The following is a 22421-nucleotide window of genomic DNA, read 5'->3' on the forward strand; positions in this document are numbered from 1 at the left end:
GTTGCGTTCTATGATAGACGCGTTCTGTGTGGTTGGAGAACAGGGGGTGTGTGCTGAGGAACCCCGGTTTGGATACCCGAACCAAACTTGATGGTTGGGAGCTACGTCCTGGCAGCAGGCAATGCAGTGTAGTAGTTGGATTCGATGTAGGAGTCCGGCTAGAGAATCTCATATATTACCAAAAGAAACGCTCTATACAAAACCCTTCCATCCACCCAGGCTCAAAACTAACTACCCGCCAGTCCTAAATATTAGCCTAAAGCATCGGCCTCTCACTCGCCGGATCCTGCCCCCTCGCAAACTTCCTCTCAATCCTCTCCTTCCCCTTCTGCATATACCCCTCCACCTCCTCAAACCGAATCTGCGTCAAACCCGCTTTAACATCCATCTCACTCCTCTCAACCGTCTTCGCCTTGATAAACACGGCATTACACGCCATCTTCTTCCCTTCAACAACCTCCTTACAGAACGTAGCGTACTCGGCAAAATGCACAGCACTACTCGGAACGCTCTCGAGTAACATGGCGAAACAATGTGGCATAGCTTCAAAGTCGCGCCATACGACCGGAACACCCTGAGAGACGCACTGTTGCGCCATAACGGCATCTTCATCTCTGAGCATTTCTTCGCCGACGGAGAAGAATAGCGGGGGGCTTTTGCTCCAGTCTTTTGCGATGAGTGGGGAGACGAGGGGATGCATGAGTGCACTTGCTTCAGCGTAGAAGTCTGCGCGCGGGGGATCCGCCGGCCACACACCCTCGTCTTTTGGGAATTCTCGGGCGTCGGTTGAGCTGGGTGGGGGGAGGTAGTCGTATGTTACTGCGCCCTCGATAGAAGGTAGACTACGCGTGATATCGAGCCAAGGAGACGCGAGGGCAACGCCAGCCGGGAGTGGGATGTCTACTTGCTTACCGTGGAAATTGACGCGAGGGGTTTGGCCAGCGGGCGTGCTGCGGTGGATTTGAAGGAGGAGTTGGAGGAGCGCGGTGCAGCATGTTCCGCCGGCTGAGTCGCCTCCGAAGACGATTTCGCTGGCGGGGACGGGGGCGTGGAAGGAGCCGGGTGGCGGGTGAAGGAGGGAAAGGTACGCTGTGAAGCAGTCTAGCAAGGCGGACGGGAAGGGGCCTTGCGGGGAGAGTCGGTATCGTACTGAGAAGACGCGACCGCCTGTTTCTTTCGCGAGGCGACCCGTTAGGGGCCGTGATGTCGCGGGATCGAGAAGGTACATTGCGCCGCCGTGGAAATAAAGGAGTGTGACTTTGCTCATCGTTTCTTTCATGAGGTTCTCGTATTTGTCTTTTTCGCTCATGTCGGCGGGTTCGGGTTCGTCGTCTTTTGCGTTGGCTCGGTACCCGTCCCATTCTGCTTCTAGAGGGCGCTGCTCAGGCTTCGTCCATTGCTCTCCTCCGGTGCTCATATCGTCGATGGCTTTGAACATTATTTGTCGGATGTCGTCTTCTTGTGGTACATCTAGTTTGACTTTGCTAACCCAGATTTTGCCTTTGACGCCCGGGTCTTTGCAGGTTAGACGCTGCATCTTTGAGATGGGCGTTGGTGTTGAATTGGGGCCCATCATGTCGCGGAGCATGTTGACTGTGATTTCCGTCTTCAGATCCCATTTTGAGCTCGTCGGCGACATGGATAGAGAGTGCCATAGTGCTGTTTTCAATAGTAACGGTGTTTTGGGAAGCAGAAGCTTGAGCAACGCTGAAGGTGAAGCGTCCATGTTGGTGGTGTTCCGCGGAGGCGTTGACTCAGGTCTTTGGTCTCGATGACTGTGAACGTGATCGGAAATCGCACTTTTACTCGTTTGGAGGTGGGAAAATTGGATTTTCGAGGCTTCACAGGCTATACTCAAGGTTAAAGGAGAGAAGGAAGTCACTTTAGTGGCAAAGAGGCAGTCTTGACGTCGCGCTACTAGACCAACGCGGCATATAACGATGCCTCGGCACGAGTCATGATCTCATGCACGATATACGGTCTATACGCCCACGTGGGGGAATCTACGAAGACCCGCAAGTCGCAGCGATTGACGCTAGCTGTCCTTCCAGAAGATCAATCTTTCTTCATGTCTTTGGTACGATAAAATGTCTATTGCATGTATTGGAGATGAGACCTTCACCGCCCCCTCCTCGTTCTCCCCCACCCACCCGGACTCCATCGCTGGCGGTAGTGCCCAGGTGCAAATGATCAATCACATGTCACAGCGTCTACACAGAGTCTTCAATCTTTGATCCATAATTGAGAAGACACGTCGCGTTATTGTCTAATCATCAATAGTATTCAAGTACTATGCGCATACCTAGGTAGTAATAATGTGTTATGCGGGTTAGTGGTATCTTCCCATGTCGCCTTGTACCAACCAAACGCCTAATACCTCAATTCCCTAAACAGACGATACTGTAAGCCATATCCTTCTTCTTCGTCCCAAAGCGTGGTTCGTGTCCATGGCAATCCATTCGCCAAGGAGCCAGCAGTCTCGTCGTCGATCATCGAATCACGACGAGAGTGTTGAGCTTCTGGGCCTGGCGCTGGTGGTTTCCGATAATGGATCCTGAGGCCGGCGCGCTTGGCCAGGCTGATGATCTTCCGTCCTTGGAGTGTCTTCTACCCATCCAATTCACCCTCTTCACTGCCCCTCTCCGTCGCGTTGCCATCGCCCGTGCCGTTGGCAGGTTGGCTTTGGCTTGTCGCCTGTACGCCTTCCATACCGTCGGGCGTGTCCCCGAAGTCGATGCCGTCCTCTGGTGTCCGGAGCCCTGCATACATGGACGGTTCTCCATCTTTGTCTGGCGACTTCTCGTACAGATCCGCCATGAGGTTGCAGGCTCTCCGAATGTCGCGCAACTGGACATGTTGTATCTCCCACCATGGTTTTCCATCATCGTCTCCTAGCTCTACCTCCGCCATACGCGCGCCGGCGTACAGCGATGCTGCGGCGATCGCTCGCGATGTGAACAACAGGCACATCTGTGTGGACGTCGAGTCGGAGAGAAAGGCCCAGGCTGAATTGCGCAGCTTCTTGTTATGCTCGACTCCGTAGTACTTCATCATGTCGTACATGGTCTTGTATGGTGATTCCACGTTAAGGTCGAAGCACAAGGCCTCGAGTAGGACGTCTTCGCTGTACAGGATCGTATCGCGCCACTTCCAAAAGTCTTTTGTCTGCTCGTCGACGAGCTTGTTGGGATCCTTGAGCGCGACCCGGACGCATGAAACAACGAGTTCTTTCATTTTGCGACAGTTTTCTTCGACTTTGGTCGCGAGGAATAACGCGGTTGCGGCGATTTGCTGGTAAAGTCAGACGCGTCCATATCGCATCTATCAGGAAGGGGGACTCACATAGTGGTGTAGTGGCTTATACCCCGGCCGCGGCTTCAAACTCATTCGCATCAGGTAGCGATTGAAGAAGACGGCCGCTGTACTAAGCGTAGTCTGTGGTAATTTGAGCATCATGCCCACCTGCAATATAAACCCGACGCCCTTCCGCCGTAGTGTGCGCTCCTCCTCAGCGGGCATTCCATCGCATATCGACGGCGCCAGTAGCAGTTCTTCTTCGGTGAAAATCCACTGCATCTCGGCTTCGATGACGGCCGGCGGTGGCGGTCTGGGGGGCTCACGCTGCGGCGCCATCGCGCTGCTGGCGGTCGATACCATCACCGAGGGTTGTAGCACTAGAGGTTGTGTTTCGATGCGCGATAGTGGTGGTACAGATGGCGCGCAAAGGATATGTTCCGATCCGGTATGGCGTCCCCGTCGTCGCTGATGGATATGTTAGACGACAGTTGCAGAGCACGGTGAGAAGTTTTCGAGTGGCGTGAGAATTTGCGTGTGGTCGGGTGAATAGTGAAAGGTGACAATAGCAGCGGTATTGTCCGTCAAGGCGCAGCCATTGAAGCTTGAGAGCTGCAAGGGCCAACGGCTCTCTTCCGCGGCGAGTGCAGGGATCACTTCCGTCAACCTCCACCACCCCAACGCCGAAGGCTAGCAGCACCACGCTCGGCAGCCCCAGAGCCCGTGTTGTAAATAAAAGCTTGTGTGCTGTCAGATAGTCTGGGCATGAAACAAATTGAGCATGTTTCAAGCAAGAGGAACTCAAACGCCGTTTCTAACTGTCAGGTCGCACATGAAACTACTATCAAATGTCAACTGTGAGAGATCTATTGTACCTCGCCCTCTGTGAGAGAACGCCTTGACCGTTCCCAGTCGTGCCATGCTGATTTTAGGTACAATTAATATTACATAGGTGAGTCAACAAAAGATAGAGATAGTTTGACCGCAACCCCAGAGGTCTATGTCCGACCCGCCATACGCGCCGTGCAATGCTGGAAGTGTGCATCTTGCTCAAGATGAGTAGAACGCTTCGAATGTGTAGATAATACCGAAAACGAGGAAAGCAATCGCGCCACCAAGCGTGACTGTCACGAGTTAGCATTACGTCAAGAAAGAGGAATTGGACATGCTTACCATTGCGCATGCTGATCTTTCCAGCAATGGCGCGGCCACCGATGACTGCACCTGCAGTACACAGTCCGTGGCCAACTACAGCGCCGGCAGTGACATACCAGTAGTCAGACCCAGCAGCCATAGCAACAGTCGCAATCTGACTGCGATCACCCCACTCTCCGAGGAAAGTCATAACAAAGGTCTGTACCCACGCAGGGCTAAGGAGGAGGGAAAAGAGATTGTTCACGGCGCCCAAAGTGCCGCTCATAGAGCCTCCGCGCGGTGAGGGCATTCGATCGGGCGAACTGGAAGGGCTGCGGGCGGGGGCAGGTAGTCGCGAGTTGGATCGGGAGCGTCGCACACCACGACCAGACTCGAGGGCATAGGGAGAGATGGAGGACTTCCGGCGGTTTTGGTGTCGGGCAAGCTGTTCCTTCTCTTCAAGCTCCTGCTCGACTTCAGCCATTTCCTCGCCCACGCCATCATCTGGGCTCATAGCGAGACCCTCTCTTATGAGGTTGACACCGAAAACGAGGAAAAGAGCAGCCGCAGCGAAGTGCGTGAAGCGTTCCGAAAGGAGCGCGGGGACGGCGTGGCCCATGACAGCCGAAAGAATTGTCATGACGACCAGAGCGGAGTAAGCGGCAGAGAAGACGAGGAGTCGAGGGTGTCGCATGGCCATGAGCGCTGCAACGAGGAATGTTTTGTCCCCAATCTCCGAAACGATAATCATGGTGAAAGCGAGTATGAAGGAATGGAAAGGCTGTACGGCGCCGGCATCAACATCGTCGAGTGTCGAAGAGGGTGTTTTGGGTGGTGAAGTGTCTAGGGGATCTTTGGTAGAGACGGAGCCTGGAACAGGAAGAGGGTTGTCGTGGAGGGAGTCGGGGAGGTCGGTGGGTTTCTGTAGTCTGGTTAATACTGAATCAACGGCACGGAAGAGCAACAACCCACCTCAAGTCCGCCAGCACCGAGCACACGAGTGGTGCTTGCAGTCTCTACAGCGTCTCCGCTCAATTGCTTCTGGTCGGCAGGATGGGCGGGAGCCTCCTTTGGCGACTCGGGAACCTGTTCCATTTTCTCCCCCGTTTTCTCCTCGTGTGCCAGTCGCTCCTTGTCCTTTGCCGACACTCCTCCCTCGGTGCCTGTGCTGCCAGTGGCCGGTTTCCGTGCCGGGTCCTGCATGACGCTCTTGTCGCCATCCTTGACGTCGTCTACAAGGACAGTCTCCGCAGAAGCGCCAGGCTTCTTGGCCGCCCCGAGATCTTCTACAACGTTGGGGGCCTTCTTCCCTTTGTATTTTGGGTCGTCGTCCACGTATGGCCCGGCGTGGGGCTTGCCGTCTAGCCCATCGACAGGCGCATCCTTCGTTCCTTTTGGAACCGCTGTCGGGGCGAGTGAGGCATCAGGCGAGTAGGTGGCTTGGGTGTAGGCTGGCACAACGGCCCGCGCGACTGGCTTGTCGTCCGATGTGTCTGCGGCAATGGATGTGGCGAGAACTCGTAAAGCGGGTAGGAGGAGAAGCAAAGTGTGCGGCCGTGGCTGTCGTAACCTCATGATGAATGCGATTCGAAGGGGTGCAGGGGTGCGGTGCGGTGAAGGCAAGAAAAGTAAGCGGTAAAGGGAAGCGCCCAGAGATAAATCAAGGGCTGCAAAGAGTGACGAGAATAGAAGAGGTTGTTGTGAAGGAAACGTGGATGTTTCGCCAAGTTTTATTGAACAGAACGGTGTAGGGGTCACTCTGATGTTGAGGCGTGTAAAGCAAGTCGAAGACGACCGAGATGCGCGCAAGGGGTGCGTGCAGACAGCCCACGTAATATATCCACGCCTACGTAAACCACAACGAGGGCTAGTTAAGGGGCCTTTCTGTCCGGAAGCCTGTGGGGAAGACCGGAAACATGGTGCAAATGCCGTGGTTCCGTCTCGAACTCAAACGCTTCGTATTCACATCCGTTCTGCACAGCTGGCCCCTTCTCCGTGCTGCGCCTTGAATGCTGAGGCCCACCCAGGCCCCGAACGGCGATCCACGACGCTAATCACGTGATCACCCGTCGAGTCGCCTTAGTCAGCCACCATCGCGGACCGTTGGCGTAAACAAGCCCACATCCGCATCAACGCTACTGACATCACACCTTCACCCAACCTACGTCGCATGTAATACCAGCCGAGTCCACGCGTTCCTACGACACTATCATGGCCGACCGCAGAAGTGTGCGGTCTGCAAGCCGGCGCAAAACACCTACTCCACAACCACCGGCCAATGCGCCTGCACAACAATTCGGACGCGCATCGCGAGCGAGAAGTTTGCGCAGCGCCAGTCGCGAAGTAGAGGACTTTATCGACATCCAGAAACCCACACGTCGAAGCGCGCGACAAGCGAGCGTGACTACGAACGATGGAAGTGAATATGAGGCACCAAAGGCGCGCGACACAAAGCGCAACCCCGCGAAAGAGCTGTTGGGAGGTTAGTAGTCACAGCCCAGTTGCTCGCTTGCGCAGTTTCAATCAGCGCAATATCCATTACTGGCTAGACAGAGCTCAGGCTAATTACGTATGCGCCAGACCTCACAGTGGTTGAGGAAATAGACACCGAGATTGCCCTTGAGGAAGACGAAGTCCCAGGTACACCCGCGCGCACCGAGCCTGACGTAACCTTCCGCTCACCGGGCGCCGCATCCGAGATGTCCGGAACCACTGCCATCACCTCCTTCAGCATGATAGAGGCTGAATTCCTGGAGCCCAGATACATTGTCAAGCATCTGCGCAAGCTATGCGAGGCTACAGAGGATTTTCTGGAGCACATTGCGCCAAATCACGCGGCAATAGACGATGATCTGCAAAACATACAAGAGATGCGAAAACCCGGCTCAGTCTACAGCAAAGACTACCAGGACTTCGAAGACGAACTGAACACGCAGTTGAAGCATTACAAAGGCGAAGAACACAGCTACATACACATCAGAGCAATTCACCGCTCTCTTTTTGGGACAAGTGAGGATGTCACAGCATCACAGAGTGGCCTCGATCTGATCCTCTACCTCACCAATCTACTGGTGTTAGCGAAGCAGATAATGCATTCAGATCGAGATGATAAGAGTATGTGGGATGTACTACGACAACTAGACATTTCGTTCCCGACTCAGTTTCTGCAGTCGCTCGATTCGGACGCGCAACAGTCAGCTGCAGGAGAGAGTGCGCTATACAATGAGACCTTTGAGCTTGCGCTAGAACTGCGGACACAACTAGCAATACTCGTCCTTCAGAAATCGACCGACAACCCCAGCTTTGATCCCACAGAAACAATGGAGGAGGTTTTCTTTCGGTCTGACTCGTCACAGTCGGTAGAAGCTGGCTCGCCGATCCGTGGGTGGAGCACAGCGGCTTTGGGCGGTGACGAGTCAGCGCTACCCGAAGAATTCGAGGACCAGATTGTGACCCGAGTAGACCAGATCCGAGCATCTTTCTTCTGGGATGGGCAAGATAGCCAAGCTGTTGACTTGCAACAACTCAAGTCAAACTTTCCGTGGGTGGCAACTGTTCTTCGCCTGTTAGACTGGGTGCGTCTTCGGCACAAGGAACTCAAAACGGCCATCGATAATCTTGGAGGACCAAACACGATCATGCGTAACCTCAAAGAAGCCCTAGAGGAACCTCAGCACGTCACTCAAACAGCGCCATCTGCTCCACGAGAATCATTGCGTAGAAAACGAACTTCGTTTGGACGAGACAGGCGGCGCAGTAGCCGTAAATTTGACCCAAATGCGAAGGTGGATTTGCGCGCTATTGATGTTTTGAAAGAGAAAGAACGTGATTCGGGTGTACATCTGGGACTCGAGGCCTCTCAGCCTGATCGTGAAGAGACCCTTGTTCAGCAACCAGTTGAGGAGGTGGAGAATGAGCAACCGGGAATGGATGACCAGCCACAAGACGAACAACAGACCATGGTCGGAAGCGACACGGCTTCTCAGCAGGAGCATGAGGATATTCCTCAAGCGATCGAAAAAGTGCAAGATGAGCAGCCAAGGACGGAAAACCAACAGGATAATATGCAGGTGGTAGATGAAAGCGACGGACCGCAGCAGCCCGATGAGGAGCAGTCTGAACAGCAGCAAGCCCGACAACAAACGGCGGAAGAAAGCCGAATGGAAGAGCCCGAAGAAGCAGTCGAAGAGCAGGTCGAGGCACCCCCAGCATCAGGTCCACCGCAAAGCTCAGCAGCTCTACTGAAAGCTCTGAAAGCTGTCCCAAAGCCGCAGAAAGAGAACCGCCCAGTATCAATATTCGATCGCCAACCAACAGCACAGCGCATCGAATTCGGCGACGGCTTCGACAGCACCCAGCCAACACCCGGCCCGTCAAATACAGCCAAAGGAAAGCAACCCGCACTGCCATCCCCACGCAAACGTAAGCGCGTAATCGACATCTCCGACTCAGAATCCGACGAATTCGAAACCGCAGACCGCGGCTTCCGTGCCCCAGAACGGCGTCGCAACGCGCCCGTCTCCAAGAAACAGCGCACCGCCGAACCCATACCCTCTTCCTCCGCAGCACCCACTAGCCACCAGCCCCCTCCCCGCCCAGAATCCGAACAAGAGGAATCAATCTCCGAAACCTCTGCGCCCTCCATGTCCGAAGAACCGCCCTCGTCAACCTGGCCGGACCAACGGCGACTCGCAAAAGAAAACCGCGCTCTCGAAGTCACCACGCAAGAACGGGCGGCCGAGCGCAAAGGCCGCCAGAAGTGGACGGACGACGAAGAAGACGCGCTGATACAGTACATGAACATGTACCGGGGGAAATACTCGAAGATTCTGCAGCATGATCAGGATGATCATGGGCCGAAGAGGTTGATCAATAGGAATCAGGTTAATTTGAAGGATAAGGCGAGGACGATGGCTTTGCATATGATCAGGTATGTTTTCCTCTGCTCTGACAATGGGGGAATCGGGCGAATGGGATGTTTATGCTAACATGTTGTTTAGATCTGGAGCTGGACTAAGACCAGGTTTTGAGATGATCATCCACCCGGGCATGAAAGAAGGCAAGGCTTTAATGGCCGCTGGCTGGGTAATGCATGAAGATGGGTCTTGGGAAAGGGCTGCTAGATGATCGTTGAAGGGTTGTCTGCTTGGATAGGATCTCCAGGACAAAGGCGTTTTTTGGTTGAATATTCTTGATACCCACCGTCGCCATATCGGCGTTTTACTCAATCGTACAGCTGTTAGTTATCAGACATTTATTTGCCTTGGTTATCAGGCAATGTCCTTCACTTCATACCTCTTTCCACCTCCCCTCGCCCATGAATCTTTGAGACCATCAAACCATCTCCCTCCACCTAACCCCCCACTCCCCCTTCGCAAAACTACTCTCAACAACCACGCCCTTCATAACAGCCTCACACTTCTTCTTCTCGCTCTCCCCCTCCACCGCAAACCCAAACGCACACCCCCTCCTCGCAGCCTTGCGTACCATCTCCCTCTCATCCGCTTTCCGCTGCCCCTCCCTCCGCTTCAACTTCATCTCATCCGTCTCCTCGATGCGTTCAGCCCAGCCTTTTTCTCCGCCCACGCTGCCGTTGACATCGTTTTGCGCTTGGGGTGGGCGCACTTTTCCGCCGCCGTAGCCGTATTCCACGGTGTCGGGGAGGGCGGAGGGGTCGGCGTCTGCGTCTGTAGAGGAGGCTGTTTTGGTGGGTTCGAGGACTATGCCGCCTTCGGCTTCGGCGTCGGAATCTGATACGCTTTCCTCGTCGCTGGTGTAGTCTTGTTGGGATTGCTGTGGTGCTGATGCTGATGATGCGTCTGTTGTGGCTGTAGTAGCAGGTATGCTAGACGCGGGTTGATCGACCATATCCACGCTCTTCCAATCCTCGGGCTTCTCGACTACAAACCGCGCTTTACGGTTCTTGCGTCGTCCGTAGACTTTTTCGGGGTCTTTTTCCCGCTGGAACACTATCTCTTCTACTGTCCCGCATTCGATGATGATTCTAGTTTCTCCTTTGACGGTTTTGGAGGGCTTTTTCTTGTGTTTCTTCTCGCCTTTCCCGAATTTAGTGTCGTCATTCGCAGCTTCTGATTCTCCATTGTTCTTGACAGGGTCTGCTCCAGCGTTTTCTTTCAGCGATTCTGGTGACGCGCCGTTGAGAAGGGCGGCAAATGTGGCTTCGATCTTGCGGTCCGTGGGGCCTGGTTTGCTATTTCGGCATCGTGCTGAGCAATACTTGACTGCCGTTGCGTTTTGCGTTTTACGGCGCTCGCTGATTACGCGCCCGCAACTGTGGCAGTATGGGACTGTGTCGCCGACGGTGAGGTAGAGGGGTGGTGGGGTGACGGCGTGCTTGCTGGGCCGCGACCAGGAGTCCATCCACGACATCTTGCTGAAGCTCTTGGTGTTTTGTAGTGATAACGATCGGTATAGCTTATCCAAGCGTAAAATATGGGGTTGGCGTCGTGTGAATGTACGGTAGAAGATTATCGTGCTTGTGAAGTTGGTACAGAGGGTACGGGCGCACGACGTCATCGGCTGTTACCTACCTGGTACGCGGGTGTATGCAGGTACGAGGCTATGGACTGTGCCGCCGAAAGGCGTGAACGGGGTGAAGCTCGAATCATGTACATTTTGCAGCTAAGAGTTGAAGTCTATAATGACGTACTCGAATTGAAGTTTCCTACCTGTGCACTTGGTGTGGCTGCACGTGTGCTTCCAGCTACTAGAAGTGGCCCTTATCATATCCTTCGCCTAATTACCGCGATCGATATATAATAATGGATTACTCAAGTCTGCTAAATGCACCGACGTTGGTCAGCGGTATCCCCACAAACCTCCCCAGTCGGTCCTCGGATGTTCCCCATCACGCCTCACGCCAGTTGCCGAGCTTAACATTGCCCCGATCTCGGTAATCAGCACGCATCGCAAGATATACAGTCTCCATTCCGCCGATGATCATGGAGGATATCTATGTTCTTCTTCGGCGCTCCACCCTCTGCCGTTATATAGGGGCAGCGGGAGATTTGCGTACCTTGGGCTCTATTCTGCGCAGAACTTCAGGTCACGTCTTGCCCAGGGCATAAGGTCCGTTACAAAGCGGACAAATGGAACGTCTATCGCTATCAGCAGCGACTCCAGTGCCCCATTCCCCCTTCGCACAATCGCCATCCCAACACCATCTCTCCGCTAGACGACGTCGACCTCTGAGCGTGCGCCATCGCTGTAAGAGGGCGAAGCTGCAGCCAAGACCCAGAACATCCGCATCCATGTCGCCTGCGCTGGACCCCGCGACGGGTGAAACCGGCACCAAAGGATCGCGTGCGCATCCTATAGAGACATCGTCGACCCCGGAACCGGGACGCCCGAGACGGACTACCGCGCAAAGCGACATCCAGGACACGATACAACACCCGGGCAATGTGCGCATCAACGTCCAGGGGGCCTTTATCGTAGACGAGGAGCAGCCGGGGACGCCCCAGAGCGAGGACTACGAACACGACCCGCACGACATCAGACTGCCGAACCACACTTCGGTAGTCAGCCATGTAGCCGTCGACGTGAGTGTACCTGCGTGGTCGTGTACTTGATTGGTCGTGGCACGCGACCATCCACAGCGAACAGCCCCTTGCAGAGTCACAGCAGCATGCTAATCCATCGTGCGCATTGCAGATAGGAGGCTCTCTAGCCAAACTGGTATACTTCTCGCGCGAACCGGGCGACGATGCGATAGGCGGACGTCTAAACTTCTTCAAGTTCGAGACAGACCGGATTGATGCGTGCATAGAGTTCATGCGCAAGCTCCAGGCTGATCAGAAGCATGACAATGGATCCAGGTCGCCGGACTTGTGTATCATGGCGACTGGGGGTGGTGCGTTCAAGTACCACGACAAGATAAAGCAGGCGCTGGATGTAGAAGTCATACGGGAAGACGAGATGGAGTGTTTGATCATAGGTACGAAGATGACGTTGTCTACGAGTAGGGAACCGACGTGCTAACTATTCGTCTGTAGGCCTCGACTTCTTCATTAACGAGATACCAAACGAAGTCTTCACATACAGTGAAGACAGCCCCATGACTTTCATGCCACACCCTCCCGACCCACCGAACATCTACCCCTACCTCCTCGTTAACATCGGCTCCGGCGTATCCATGATCAAAGTCTCAGGGCCCCGACAATACGAGCGCATAGGCGGAACATCACTAGGAGGAGGAACACTCTGGGGACTCCTATCGCTGCTCACCGGCGCACGCAGCTTCGACGACATGCTGCGGCTTGCGGAGAACGGCGACAACTCCACGGTCGATTTACTCGTAGGAGACATCTACGGACAGGCGTACAACAAGATCGGGCTCAAGAGCACACACATCGCATCGTCGTTTGGCAAAGTCTACAAGATGAAGCGCGCGGCGGAACGGGAAGCAGAAGATGGATGCAATGGCGACCTCAAGCGCAGAGAAGAAGCAGAGCACGTTGAAGGCTCTGCAGAACTCTCCCACGACCCTGGTTCCTTCCGCCCAGAAGATATGGCACGGTCCCTCCTCTACGCGGTCTCGAACAACATCGGTCAGCTGGCGCATCTACACGCTGAGAAACACGGACTGCCTAGGATATACTTTGGAGGCTCTTTCATTGGCGGTCACTCACAGACTATGAACACCCTATCCTACGCTATCCGCTTCTGGTCGAAGGATACGCGGCAGGCGTACTTCTTGAGGCATGAGGGATACCTAGGCGCCGTGGGTGCGTTCTTGAAGAGACAGCCCAGGAACTGGGGGAGGAGGGAGAGTGGTGCGGGGTCTGTTAGACCTACTTCGGTTTCTTCGCGCGCTTGAGATACGGCGACGAAGGATCTCGTCCCGGAACGTTGGTGCAGTTGATGACTTGAGATCTTGACCTTTTTGGGTGGTAGCCAGCATATAGAAGTAGCGTCCTTGTTGTAACATTGGTAATATCATTATTGATCTATTCAGCCCGGTGGTGCCGTGCTCGATTGACCGTTTCCTAGATCCCCGCTTACGAAGACTACGAGGACGGCCGCATATTTGTACGCATCTCCATCAGGCTGGATGGCACGCGCACTCGTCTTATCGCTTTTACATTAGGGTCGCACCATCGTAATCACTCGCAATGAAGAACGTACGAGAAGGATATCTTTAGATCGCGCGAATCCACGGTCTAAAGTCAATTCTGTGCTTCGGCACATCTTCACAGGCAGATCATCAGGGTGGCCACATCCAAAAGCCGCAGCAGACTGAGCAGGGAATGATGCTACTAGAATGCTGGTGGTGCTTGACCGGTCAACGGATCGGGTTATGCTGTAACCGTGCTGTTGTACACGAAGCCAAGTCTAACCACATAACCGTCACCGCGAAATTTTGTCCAGAAGAACAATCTCCTTGGATTGACTAAGTACACAAGATGGAATACTACGACGACGATGACTACATACGCGCCTCTCCTGAACTCACTCCATTTCAACCTGATCTAGGAGGCTGCCCTCCATTGTCGTTCCCGCCTTCATGGCTATTCGAAGAAATTTGCGAGGCCCCTCCGGTAGATGCTGGAAACATCCAAACAATATAGAAGCTGACTTCTAAGTAGATCACTGTCCATATTGAACGCAATGGCGATGGTCTAGAGGCCCGACGGAAGCTGCACAAGTTGTATCACATTCATGCTCAGCAAAGTGAATGGCAGTCCATGGAGACTATGCTGCTTCATCAAATGGTTCCTCCAAATCCACGACCTAGGTTTTCGCTTGATATCCGTGATGTACTAGGAAATGTTCGTGATGACGGGTCATTATCTGACGGCGGAGACTCGACAAACTCAGGTTCTCCTCCCATGAGCGATGCCAATCTCTGGAGAATGCAGGACATACCACTACCACCATTGCCTTCCTTTGAAGTGCGACCAAGACTGCAAAAGTATCCTCCAAATCTGTCGATTAAGTCACATAGACCGAAGAAGAGTCGTTCAGGTTTACCTATTACCATTCACAGGGAAGGCATTTCCGCCACCGTGTTATCATGCGCGAACACTAGTGCGGATGCCAACATTATCTCCAACGAAGTGGCAAGAAAGTTAGGGCTTTCCAGAGCCGATGAAGTACCAGCGAGGAAGGAGTTTGTTTTGGCTGATGGGAAAATCGTGGAAGCTTCCGGCCGCGTCGATCTAACTTGTTCATTCGGCACTGAAACCAAATCATTGGTCATGACGACATGCACCTTTTACGTCGTCCCCAGAAGTGCCACACCTGTCATGATAGGATTGAACTTCCTGGTACAAACAAGAATAATAACCGAGCAGCGAGAGAGACTCTTGCGGGTGCCGACGTCAGCTTTCCAGGCTCTCTCCCTGCGCTCTACGGACAGATCGAAGCAGCTTCTAACTTGCGAGCTGAATCACGTTAAGACGTTAGCGACACCTGGGTTCAGGTCGGAAGTCGACATGATTTCGCCATCATTCGTTTCCGAGCGCAGTCTCAGAATTTATCCCGGTGAGGACACGATCGAATTAGCGGATGGTAGTATAGTAGTCACACCGGGATATGTATGTGCCAAACTATCCATCGCATCCATTCGCGCGTTAGGGCCAGGCTCCCGTGCAGAGAGTAGCATTACAATCAAGTTTGCATTGGCAAAAGACCTACTTCACGACATCCTCGTAAGCCGGGATTCGTTGGAGGAGCTTGAAATATTTAAGAGACGGCAAGATGCCCTTATACCCGCACCTCTCGACTGTAGACCATTAGGGTTAAACCGAAGGCGGCGGCGCGAAGCTAAAAGACACACGATCTCTGGTATTACGCAAGACATCGAAGCAGCCAGATCTAGGAATTGGGATGACGGTGAGTATACAAGTCCATCCATACGAGCACATTACGTCAAAGACCTCACTAACAATGCTACAGGAGATACGAGGACATCTCGCGACACTTCTATCATAGGTCAGCGTGAAAAGGATCGCAGAGAAAGCGAAGTTGCTACGATCGCGCGTCTACCGTGGGACGCAAGACAAGCCGCTAGAGAAACTGAAGCAACCAGGCAAGATACTTATGCACGCGAAATCTACTTCAGTTCCAGACCCGATCCGTTGGCGTGTGAACATCCAGGCTGCGACGCAGAACCCATGTGGACACAGCAACTGCTTGAGTATGTGCCTCAACCAATGCCAGTCACTTGTTCTAACAAATACAGCTCGCACATGAAAGCCCATTACCTCCGGCGACTACATTACTGTCCATTCTCTAGTTGTTCAAGAAGTGAAGGAGGTGAGGGGTTCAAGAGGAAGGTCGAGATGATTCGTCATGGCATTGTTCATCAAAGTCTGGCATACGTGTGTCCCTTTTGTCCTGCGGGGTATCTTCAACCCAACAGCCTTGCGCAGTAAGTAAGAGTCAAATCCTTGATTTGTTTGCATCAGAGAGACACTGCTAACTTCCCCGCGTCCCATAGACATGTCCGCGTCGATCATGTGAACGTAACGTCGAACAACTCTGAACTTCTTGCGGCATTAGCGCATCGTTCTGAAAGGGGGAGCCGTAGGCATGATGGAAAGACAGCTGGGCTTCGCCACTAATTACGATAACTACTCAGCTAAGGCCAAAAGCCCTAGTACAACCCTCTATGAGCAGTACCCCGTGAGGCATCCCAACAGCCCTCTCAGGTCTACGCACGCTGCAAAACTGCGGCCATAGCCTCCGCCACAATATACAGCTGCATGAGAAGAGAGGCATAACGACCGGTAGAGCTTCTGGTTGGGCAGTGAGGCGTGGCCTTTTGCCGTCCAGTAATTCCTCATCCCCACTCCTAGCGTGCTTCTCGAGTGACACAGCATATAAGGTCCATACGCTAGCCTTCTCGGACTGTTACACAACATCCTTCCCGGCCGCCTTTAGTCTTCTCTTGGAAAGTTTACTCCAAGGGCAGTCTAGCTCCCATACTTCCCGCAGCCGCACCGTCGAGGTGTTTGGCTTTGTGTCAAACTTTGTTCCTATCCTGGCTCAAGTGTCGGTAAAGGCGTTCACCGTCTTTGCCCCATTCCTAGCCGCTACGTCTTTGCCATATGGCTTTTCGATATTAGATTTCCACAATGTTTCCTGTGGTGCACTAGTCTCAAGAGCGGGTTTACAACAGTCTCAATGTGTCGCCGGCCAAAGCTCGAACACAGCCACTGGCCAAGTCTTCTCACCATTCGCTTTCGAATATGACATCAATCCAGTCATACATCGCCCTTATCTCGAGGAATCGCAGTCGGTGGAAGCTACAGGCCATACTCACACAGTTTCATTGGACTATACGCCGGCCAGTGTTGCCGCTCATCACTTCGAAACTATTCTGTGTGTACCATCAACGCCACTAGCATCGTCCGAAATCCTCTCGGATGACTGGCTAGACACTCCGGCGACTAGTATTTCCGCAAACACATCACCATATGATTCCCTCCCGGGCTCGAATACACAATCGGAAGGACCGTACTTCACCTGCTGTCTTTGTCAAGACGAATTCTCCCGCCGTTGCGACCTGAAGTATGTAGGACGTCCTGTCATGATCAGTATCCTAGTTGACAGCATCACAGTAAGCATACCAACCGTATACACTATAAACGTGCTAGATGCCCGTACAAGGGCTGTATGCAAAAGCCGTTTGGTTTCGAGGCCGACCTTCAGCGACACATCCAAGCAAAGCACAGTCCGAAAGGGAAGAATTTTGTCAAGTGTATTGTGTACGGATGCATGGAGCAGTTCTCAAGAAAAGACAACATGCTGAGGCACATGAGGAAGAGACATCCGGAGAATATGATGTGAGACGGCACCAGACGGTTTTAGGGCTGGTAAAAAATAGTAAAATGAAAAGATTGTGTCCGATCATCGCTGTTTCCATTGCTTAATAAGCACTATAACGAGCTGAAAGGCTACATGAAGCTCGGTATTACATTGCGCGAGCTCAACACCAAGTTGAGCTTGTGAATATAGTCAAGCTCGCCCTCTGCCCCGAGGTCGTGCTGAATCCAGGCTGTCTGAATCAAGCCTTTTGCCTCCAGTAAGCTATTCAAGTGGGGACTCTGTTCCAGTCTCGCAAAGAAGTCAAGAATGACCATCCGCTCTGCGTCCGTATGCGTCTCACATCCGACGATGAATATAGCGAACGATGGCGGATATGTGTTCAGGATGGCGAGTATAGAGACCGCATCTTTTTTCCAGCTTTCCAGTCTTGTAGATTCGCCTGAGAAGTTTCGAGATACGCGCTCGAGGTATATCAGGCCAGCTAGTCGGGTTAGCTCTAGACAACGAGACTGATCATCGTCTTCCCCGTCTTTTTCAATAACGGAATCAACGTCGCTCAGTCGAACCTTGAGATCATCCAGGGACTGTTGATATTCCACCGAATGATAGTGCGGGTCGGAAGCGTACAGCCGTGTGTCTAAAACGTCGGCGAGAAGCTGAACTACTGGATGAACGTATGTTGAGATAGCTGCCATATTTTTTGCTACCAATGTTCGAGCAATACGATACTGCATGACACATTGAGGGCTTGCGCCATTGATTCCAAGCTCTTGCGAAGTTGCTCGAATCATATAAGTGCGCCAATGGCGGAAGCTGAAGCGGGTGAAGGTGACGAAGTAGTAAAGCCACTCTAGCATGACCGCTGCATCGCTGCCAATGTGGTATGCTTTCTGCTCAATAGTAGGTAAGACATTTCTTGCGCCACACAAATGACCTATCCAATCACAGTCGAGATTCGTCTATGATTGTGACGGTAATGCGTCAGTCTCGTCCTTGGCTTTTCCGCATGAGTACTCACTTCTACCAGACACAAAGTCAGGCCAGTGGCAATGTGCTCAATACTGGTATCGTGGTCCATTTCAGAGCTTGTGACACTTATCAGAGCGTCTATAGCTGCGTTCTTTGCACGGGCCGCATGTACCGCATCGTGTCCGCGATGGCGCGAGGCCAGTGCGACAACCGATAGCAGTAAAGCCTTTGACGCTTTTGATCGTCCGGACAAGGCCATGCGCAGTAATAGCCGTCCGACGCCTGCTTTTTCACGGCCCAAGGTCGGTAGGACACCAATCATCACGTTCTCAACTGCGACTAGTTAATATTGAAACAGCCATCCCCCACGAGAGGACATACAATACTGTATTAGATCCGCATCGCTAGCAGTGATCGTTTTCGGTACCGGGACCATGGTCTGGGTAATCCTGGGCAATGCAAGCCTATATCTCTCAACATGCTCGCTTTTTACTAATCACACGTCAAGTCGTGTCAACAGCTTGCTTCGAGACGCCGTACCTCCGCCTTTAGCATCTCTAGCAAGGATATGGAGGAGGACATCGGTCTGCGACACATTGACCCATTGCTCAATCTTCTGTCGGCTTATCGTGCGCTGCGTCCCCGAACATGCAGAAGTTGGCAGAGACCGGTCTTGTTGACCCTTCTGGGGCCATATGAGACGAATGCCATAACCACCGCATACTCGCTTGGACTTGGAACACTTGATGCACGCAGGAACAGTGCGGTCACATGAGACCTTGCGATCTACGGAGGATGTTAGCAAGGCAAAGTACCCAGAACTTCATGAGATCAAGCACTACCTTTGCATGTCCAACACCCCTTCGTCGCAGTCATCCTGGATAGGTATCGCGTAGAGCTCGGGGCAGACAAAGAAGTGCACCTTCCGGGTAAGTGCTGCAAAGAGATCGTAACGCCGCATATTAGAAATCAAGAGTTCACGAGAGATCCACGCAACCGAACAACAGGGCGCTGGAAATGCTAGACGGGAGTTGCAGGTGGGAGATGGCCCAGCCCGTGGAGGCCCTAAAACGCCCCGCCCCGCAGTTCTCGACGAATCACACGTAAGCGACTCCAGCGGCGCCATACCCAAAATGGACGCGAAGCAATTATCTGCGAGCTCTTTTGTCAGCCTGTGTACCGCCAAGCATACATCGTCAAACCATCTCCTGCAAGCCACAGGCACGATCCCTTTGCGCATCCATCGCGGCAAGCTTAGTCGACCGCGTATGCCTTCAAACAGAACTGTAGTCAAAATCTGCGAGCTCAGTATCGTTGCTTACGAAGCCATGATGGTAGGAACGCTTCTGCCGCTCCAAAACGGAGGAATGGCATTGTCTCATAGAGTTGGTATAAAGGAGCTTGCTCGGCCTCGATAGTATCAGCATCAACTTACATCTCAGTATCAAACACCCCAGTCTACAAGATACTCGATCATCAACACTCTCAACCTTCAAATCACTCAATCCTCTACAGTCAATCTTCAGCACTCTGAGCCTCTAAGAGACCTTGATCTTCAGCATTCTCAACCATCAAATCGACATGCCTTCCTATCTCATCACCGGAGCATCCCGTGGAATTGGCCTCGCCTTCCTCGACAACATCTCCAGCAACCCCAACAACGTCGTCATTGGCCTTGTCCGTAACGTAGCCGCCAGCGAAGCCAAGGTCGTCTCTTGGAACAGAAGCAATATTCACTTCGTTCAGGGCGATCTTGAGGACTACGAATCGCTCAAGAGCGCCGCCTCTTCTACAGCCAAGATCACCAGCGGAAGCCTTGACTACCTGATCGCGAATGCCGGCCTGGTAGAGGGTGGTTTCGACTCCTTCTCCGTTCTCGGCAATGACCCAGAGAAACTCACAGCCAGTCTTACCCGCCACTTCAGTATCAATGTCACAGGCAACATCCACCTCTTCAACCTCTTTATGCCACTCGTCCTCAAGGGAACTGTCAAAAAGGTCATTACCATCTCCAGCGGCATGGGCGACATGGAGCTAGTGCGCAAGTACAACATCTCCGAAGACGCGCCTTACTCCATCAGCAAAGCGGCAGTCAACATGGCGGTTGCGAAGTTCAGCGCCGAGTACGCCAAAGATAGTGTGCTGTTCCTGAGTATGTCTCCTGGAGTTGTGGGCACGGATGTCTACGCCGATCTTTCGGAAGAAGACCAGCAAAAGCTGGGAATCATGTCGCAGAAGTTTGCGGCATATGCACCAGACTTCAAGGGCCCCATCACGCCGGAAGAGTCGGTCAAGGCTGTGCTGAGTGTTGTTGAAGCCTCCAGCGTTGCGAATGGAGATGGTGGTGCTTTCTACTCTCATCTTGGCAAGGGTGAGAAGTGGCTATGAAGGAATCATGAGAAGGTTGTTAAACGGTATTTTGACGGAGTTTCGGTTTGTATTCTTACTCTTTAATTCAATATTTACATGAGAGTCCAAGTATCTTCTCTCCATCGACGTCTTACAAGCACTTCCCCGGAATGCTCGCAGTAGCATTCTTAACAAACCCATTCAAGAACCCACCCCCACCACACTGAATACCCTTAACAAAAGCTTTCGCAACAGCATCCGAGCCAGCCGGACTGGGATGCGTGTGATCCACCGGGAAGAAAGCATCCACCTTCGTCTTACCCAGCGTCTTGAAGATATCTGCCGTATACGCTCCATGATCCACATACATGGCATTGCTCCCCAGCGCCTTCGCCACATCCCTCGCATACCCAACGAACCTCCCTCCATCCGTGTACGAGAAACTGCCACCTTCCCAGGGGTTATTAGGCGTCTGACTGCTAACAATGACCTTAGCGCCCTTGGCAATAAGCTTCTTGCCCGCCTCAGTGAGGTAGTAAGGGAACGTGTGAACGGTAACAGCTTGGCCGTTATACGTAGACTGGCACGTCTCTGAGCCGGTGCCGGGGCAAACTGAACGCCCGTTGTCGCCGCTGCCGAGGCCGCCGCCGTCGTTGTGACCGAATTCCATGATTACGATGTCGTTGGGTTTTACGAGGTTGGCGATTTCGTCGAAGCGGCCTTCGACGGTGTAGGAGCGGGAGCTGCGGCCGCCGATGGCTTTGTTGACGACGGGGAGGGTGAGCGAGTTGGGGAGGAACACGCCCCAGCCTGGTGGGTGGTTGTTAGTAAGGAAGTCTGGGGAGGGTTTGGGTGATGATGCGTACCTGTAGTTGCACCGCTTGCTCTCGCCATTGTCGAGTCTCCAGCTAGATACACAGTTTGCGCACGCTTGTCAACATGACCGCTTGGAGCAGCCAACACTGTAGCTGCCAGCGCAGCCACCGAAAGTAAACTTGAGGAATGCATGACGAAGAACACAATACTATTTCGATCTCAAAACAAAAAGTCTCAAAAGCGATGAACCCAAAACCCTCGTCCGAACACCCAACTATAAGCCCCCACCACCACCACCACCAATCCTCACCTTCCCCATCCGTCCTCCTGTCAACTAATCTTCCGTAAGCCCCATCTCAACCTACTATACAAAAGCAACGAAGTACTACCGCGATCGACCCTGAAACATACCAAGTCCAGGCTAATTCCCCCCAGATTATATTATCTAGAAGCCCTAAACTGCGGGGAGACATCCGGAAGCGGGACCCCTTCCTACAAATAGAACAAAACATGTCAGGTCTCGTGGTGACGGGAGCCGGCACTTGCGGACGTCGTTTGGTGTAGATTGTTCCACCGGGGAAATACATGGCTGGGCGCGGATGAATTAGAGCCGAGGGGTCAGATCCGATGACGGGAGTGCGCGTGGCGGCGTGATGGTTGTAGGTGTGGAGGCTCCATTATACTTCCGCTCGTGCGAAGGGTTCTGGTGAGTTGATGGTGTAGATGACGATGTGAGGATGGGTAGATCATGCTGGGCATGTATGTCACACATCGCGCTAGCGCTTTGCGGGATATCTCTTTCCGAAATGTCCGCCTAGAGGCTAGCATATCGTGTTTGGTCACTCAGACTTTGAAAGAAACACCCGTTGAAGCGCAGGAGTAGTAATGCAAGAGACGATATGATTCATGTATCTAATATTCGGCCCATGAGGGGGTGGATGCCATACTACAGACTCCGCGCCCCGGCAACCTAAAGTGTATAATATCCCATTAAACTTTGCTCGACACGCCCACGCCAAGAGAAAGAAATCAGAACTCCCAAGAGACAAAAAGAAGTAGTATCA

The 22421-nt window shown here is 53.0% G+C and overlaps 8 protein-coding genes across 8 annotated transcripts; 3 read left to right on the plus strand and 5 right to left on the minus strand.

Moving 5' to 3' along the window:
* Window positions 1-256: 256 nt before the first annotated feature.
* On the minus strand, window positions 257-1726 carry J4E85_006373 (uncharacterized protein; the record flags this gene model as incomplete). The annotated part of the gene is made up of 1 exon (XM_051470612.1): window positions 257-1726. One exon carries the CDS (start codon window positions 1724-1726, stop codon window positions 257-259), a length of 1470 nt encoding a protein of 489 aa, XP_051326100.1.
* An 881-nt stretch (window positions 1727-2607) lies between these two features.
* J4E85_006374 (uncharacterized protein) lies at window positions 2608-3633 on the minus strand (the record flags this gene model as incomplete). Its single annotated transcript, XM_051470613.1, has 2 exons — window positions 2608-3291; window positions 3343-3633. 2 exons carry the CDS (start codon window positions 3631-3633, stop codon window positions 2608-2610), a joined length of 975 nt encoding a protein of 324 aa, XP_051326101.1.
* Window positions 3634-4344: 711 nt separating this feature from the next.
* Window positions 4345-6003, minus strand: J4E85_006375 (uncharacterized protein; the record flags this gene model as incomplete). Its single annotated transcript, XM_051470614.1, has 3 exons — window positions 4345-4418; window positions 4468-5350; window positions 5401-6003. 3 exons carry the CDS (start codon window positions 6001-6003, stop codon window positions 4345-4347), a joined length of 1560 nt encoding a protein of 519 aa, XP_051326102.1.
* A 636-nt stretch (window positions 6004-6639) lies between these two features.
* On the plus strand, window positions 6640-9445 carry J4E85_006376 (uncharacterized protein; the record flags this gene model as incomplete). The annotated part of the gene is made up of 3 exons (XM_051470615.1): window positions 6640-6910; window positions 7009-9405; window positions 9429-9445. The coding sequence occupies 3 exons, from the start codon at window positions 6640-6642 to the stop codon at window positions 9443-9445; spliced, it is 2685 nt and encodes an 894-aa protein (XP_051326103.1).
* A 317-nt stretch (window positions 9446-9762) lies between these two features.
* J4E85_006377 (uncharacterized protein) lies at window positions 9763-10818 on the minus strand (the record flags this gene model as incomplete). The annotated part of the gene is made up of 2 exons (XM_051470616.1): window positions 9763-10631; window positions 10695-10818. 2 exons carry the CDS (start codon window positions 10816-10818, stop codon window positions 9763-9765), a joined length of 993 nt encoding a protein of 330 aa, XP_051326104.1.
* Window positions 10819-11699: 881 nt separating this feature from the next.
* Window positions 11700-13267, plus strand: J4E85_006378 (uncharacterized protein; the record flags this gene model as incomplete). Its single annotated transcript, XM_051470617.1, has 3 exons — window positions 11700-11990; window positions 12103-12385; window positions 12444-13267. The coding sequence occupies 3 exons, from the start codon at window positions 11700-11702 to the stop codon at window positions 13265-13267; spliced, it is 1398 nt and encodes a 465-aa protein (XP_051326105.1).
* A 6506-nt stretch (window positions 13268-19773) lies between these two features.
* J4E85_006379 (uncharacterized protein) lies at window positions 19774-20580 on the plus strand (the record flags this gene model as incomplete). The annotated part of the gene is made up of 1 exon (XM_051470618.1): window positions 19774-20580. One exon carries the CDS (start codon window positions 19774-19776, stop codon window positions 20578-20580), a length of 807 nt encoding a protein of 268 aa, XP_051326106.1.
* A 112-nt stretch (window positions 20581-20692) lies between these two features.
* Window positions 20693-21435, minus strand: J4E85_006380 (uncharacterized protein; the record flags this gene model as incomplete). The annotated part of the gene is made up of 2 exons (XM_051470619.1): window positions 20693-21351; window positions 21408-21435. The coding sequence occupies 2 exons, from the start codon at window positions 21433-21435 to the stop codon at window positions 20693-20695; spliced, it is 687 nt and encodes a 228-aa protein (XP_051326107.1).
* Window positions 21436-22421: the final 986 nt, after the last annotated feature.

The sequence above is a fragment of the Alternaria conjuncta genome, assembly GCF_024043145.1.
Source record: "Alternaria conjuncta strain BMP 0040 chromosome Unknown scaffold_8, whole genome shotgun sequence".
Taxonomy (NCBI): domain Eukaryota; kingdom Fungi; phylum Ascomycota; class Dothideomycetes; order Pleosporales; family Pleosporaceae; genus Alternaria; species Alternaria conjuncta.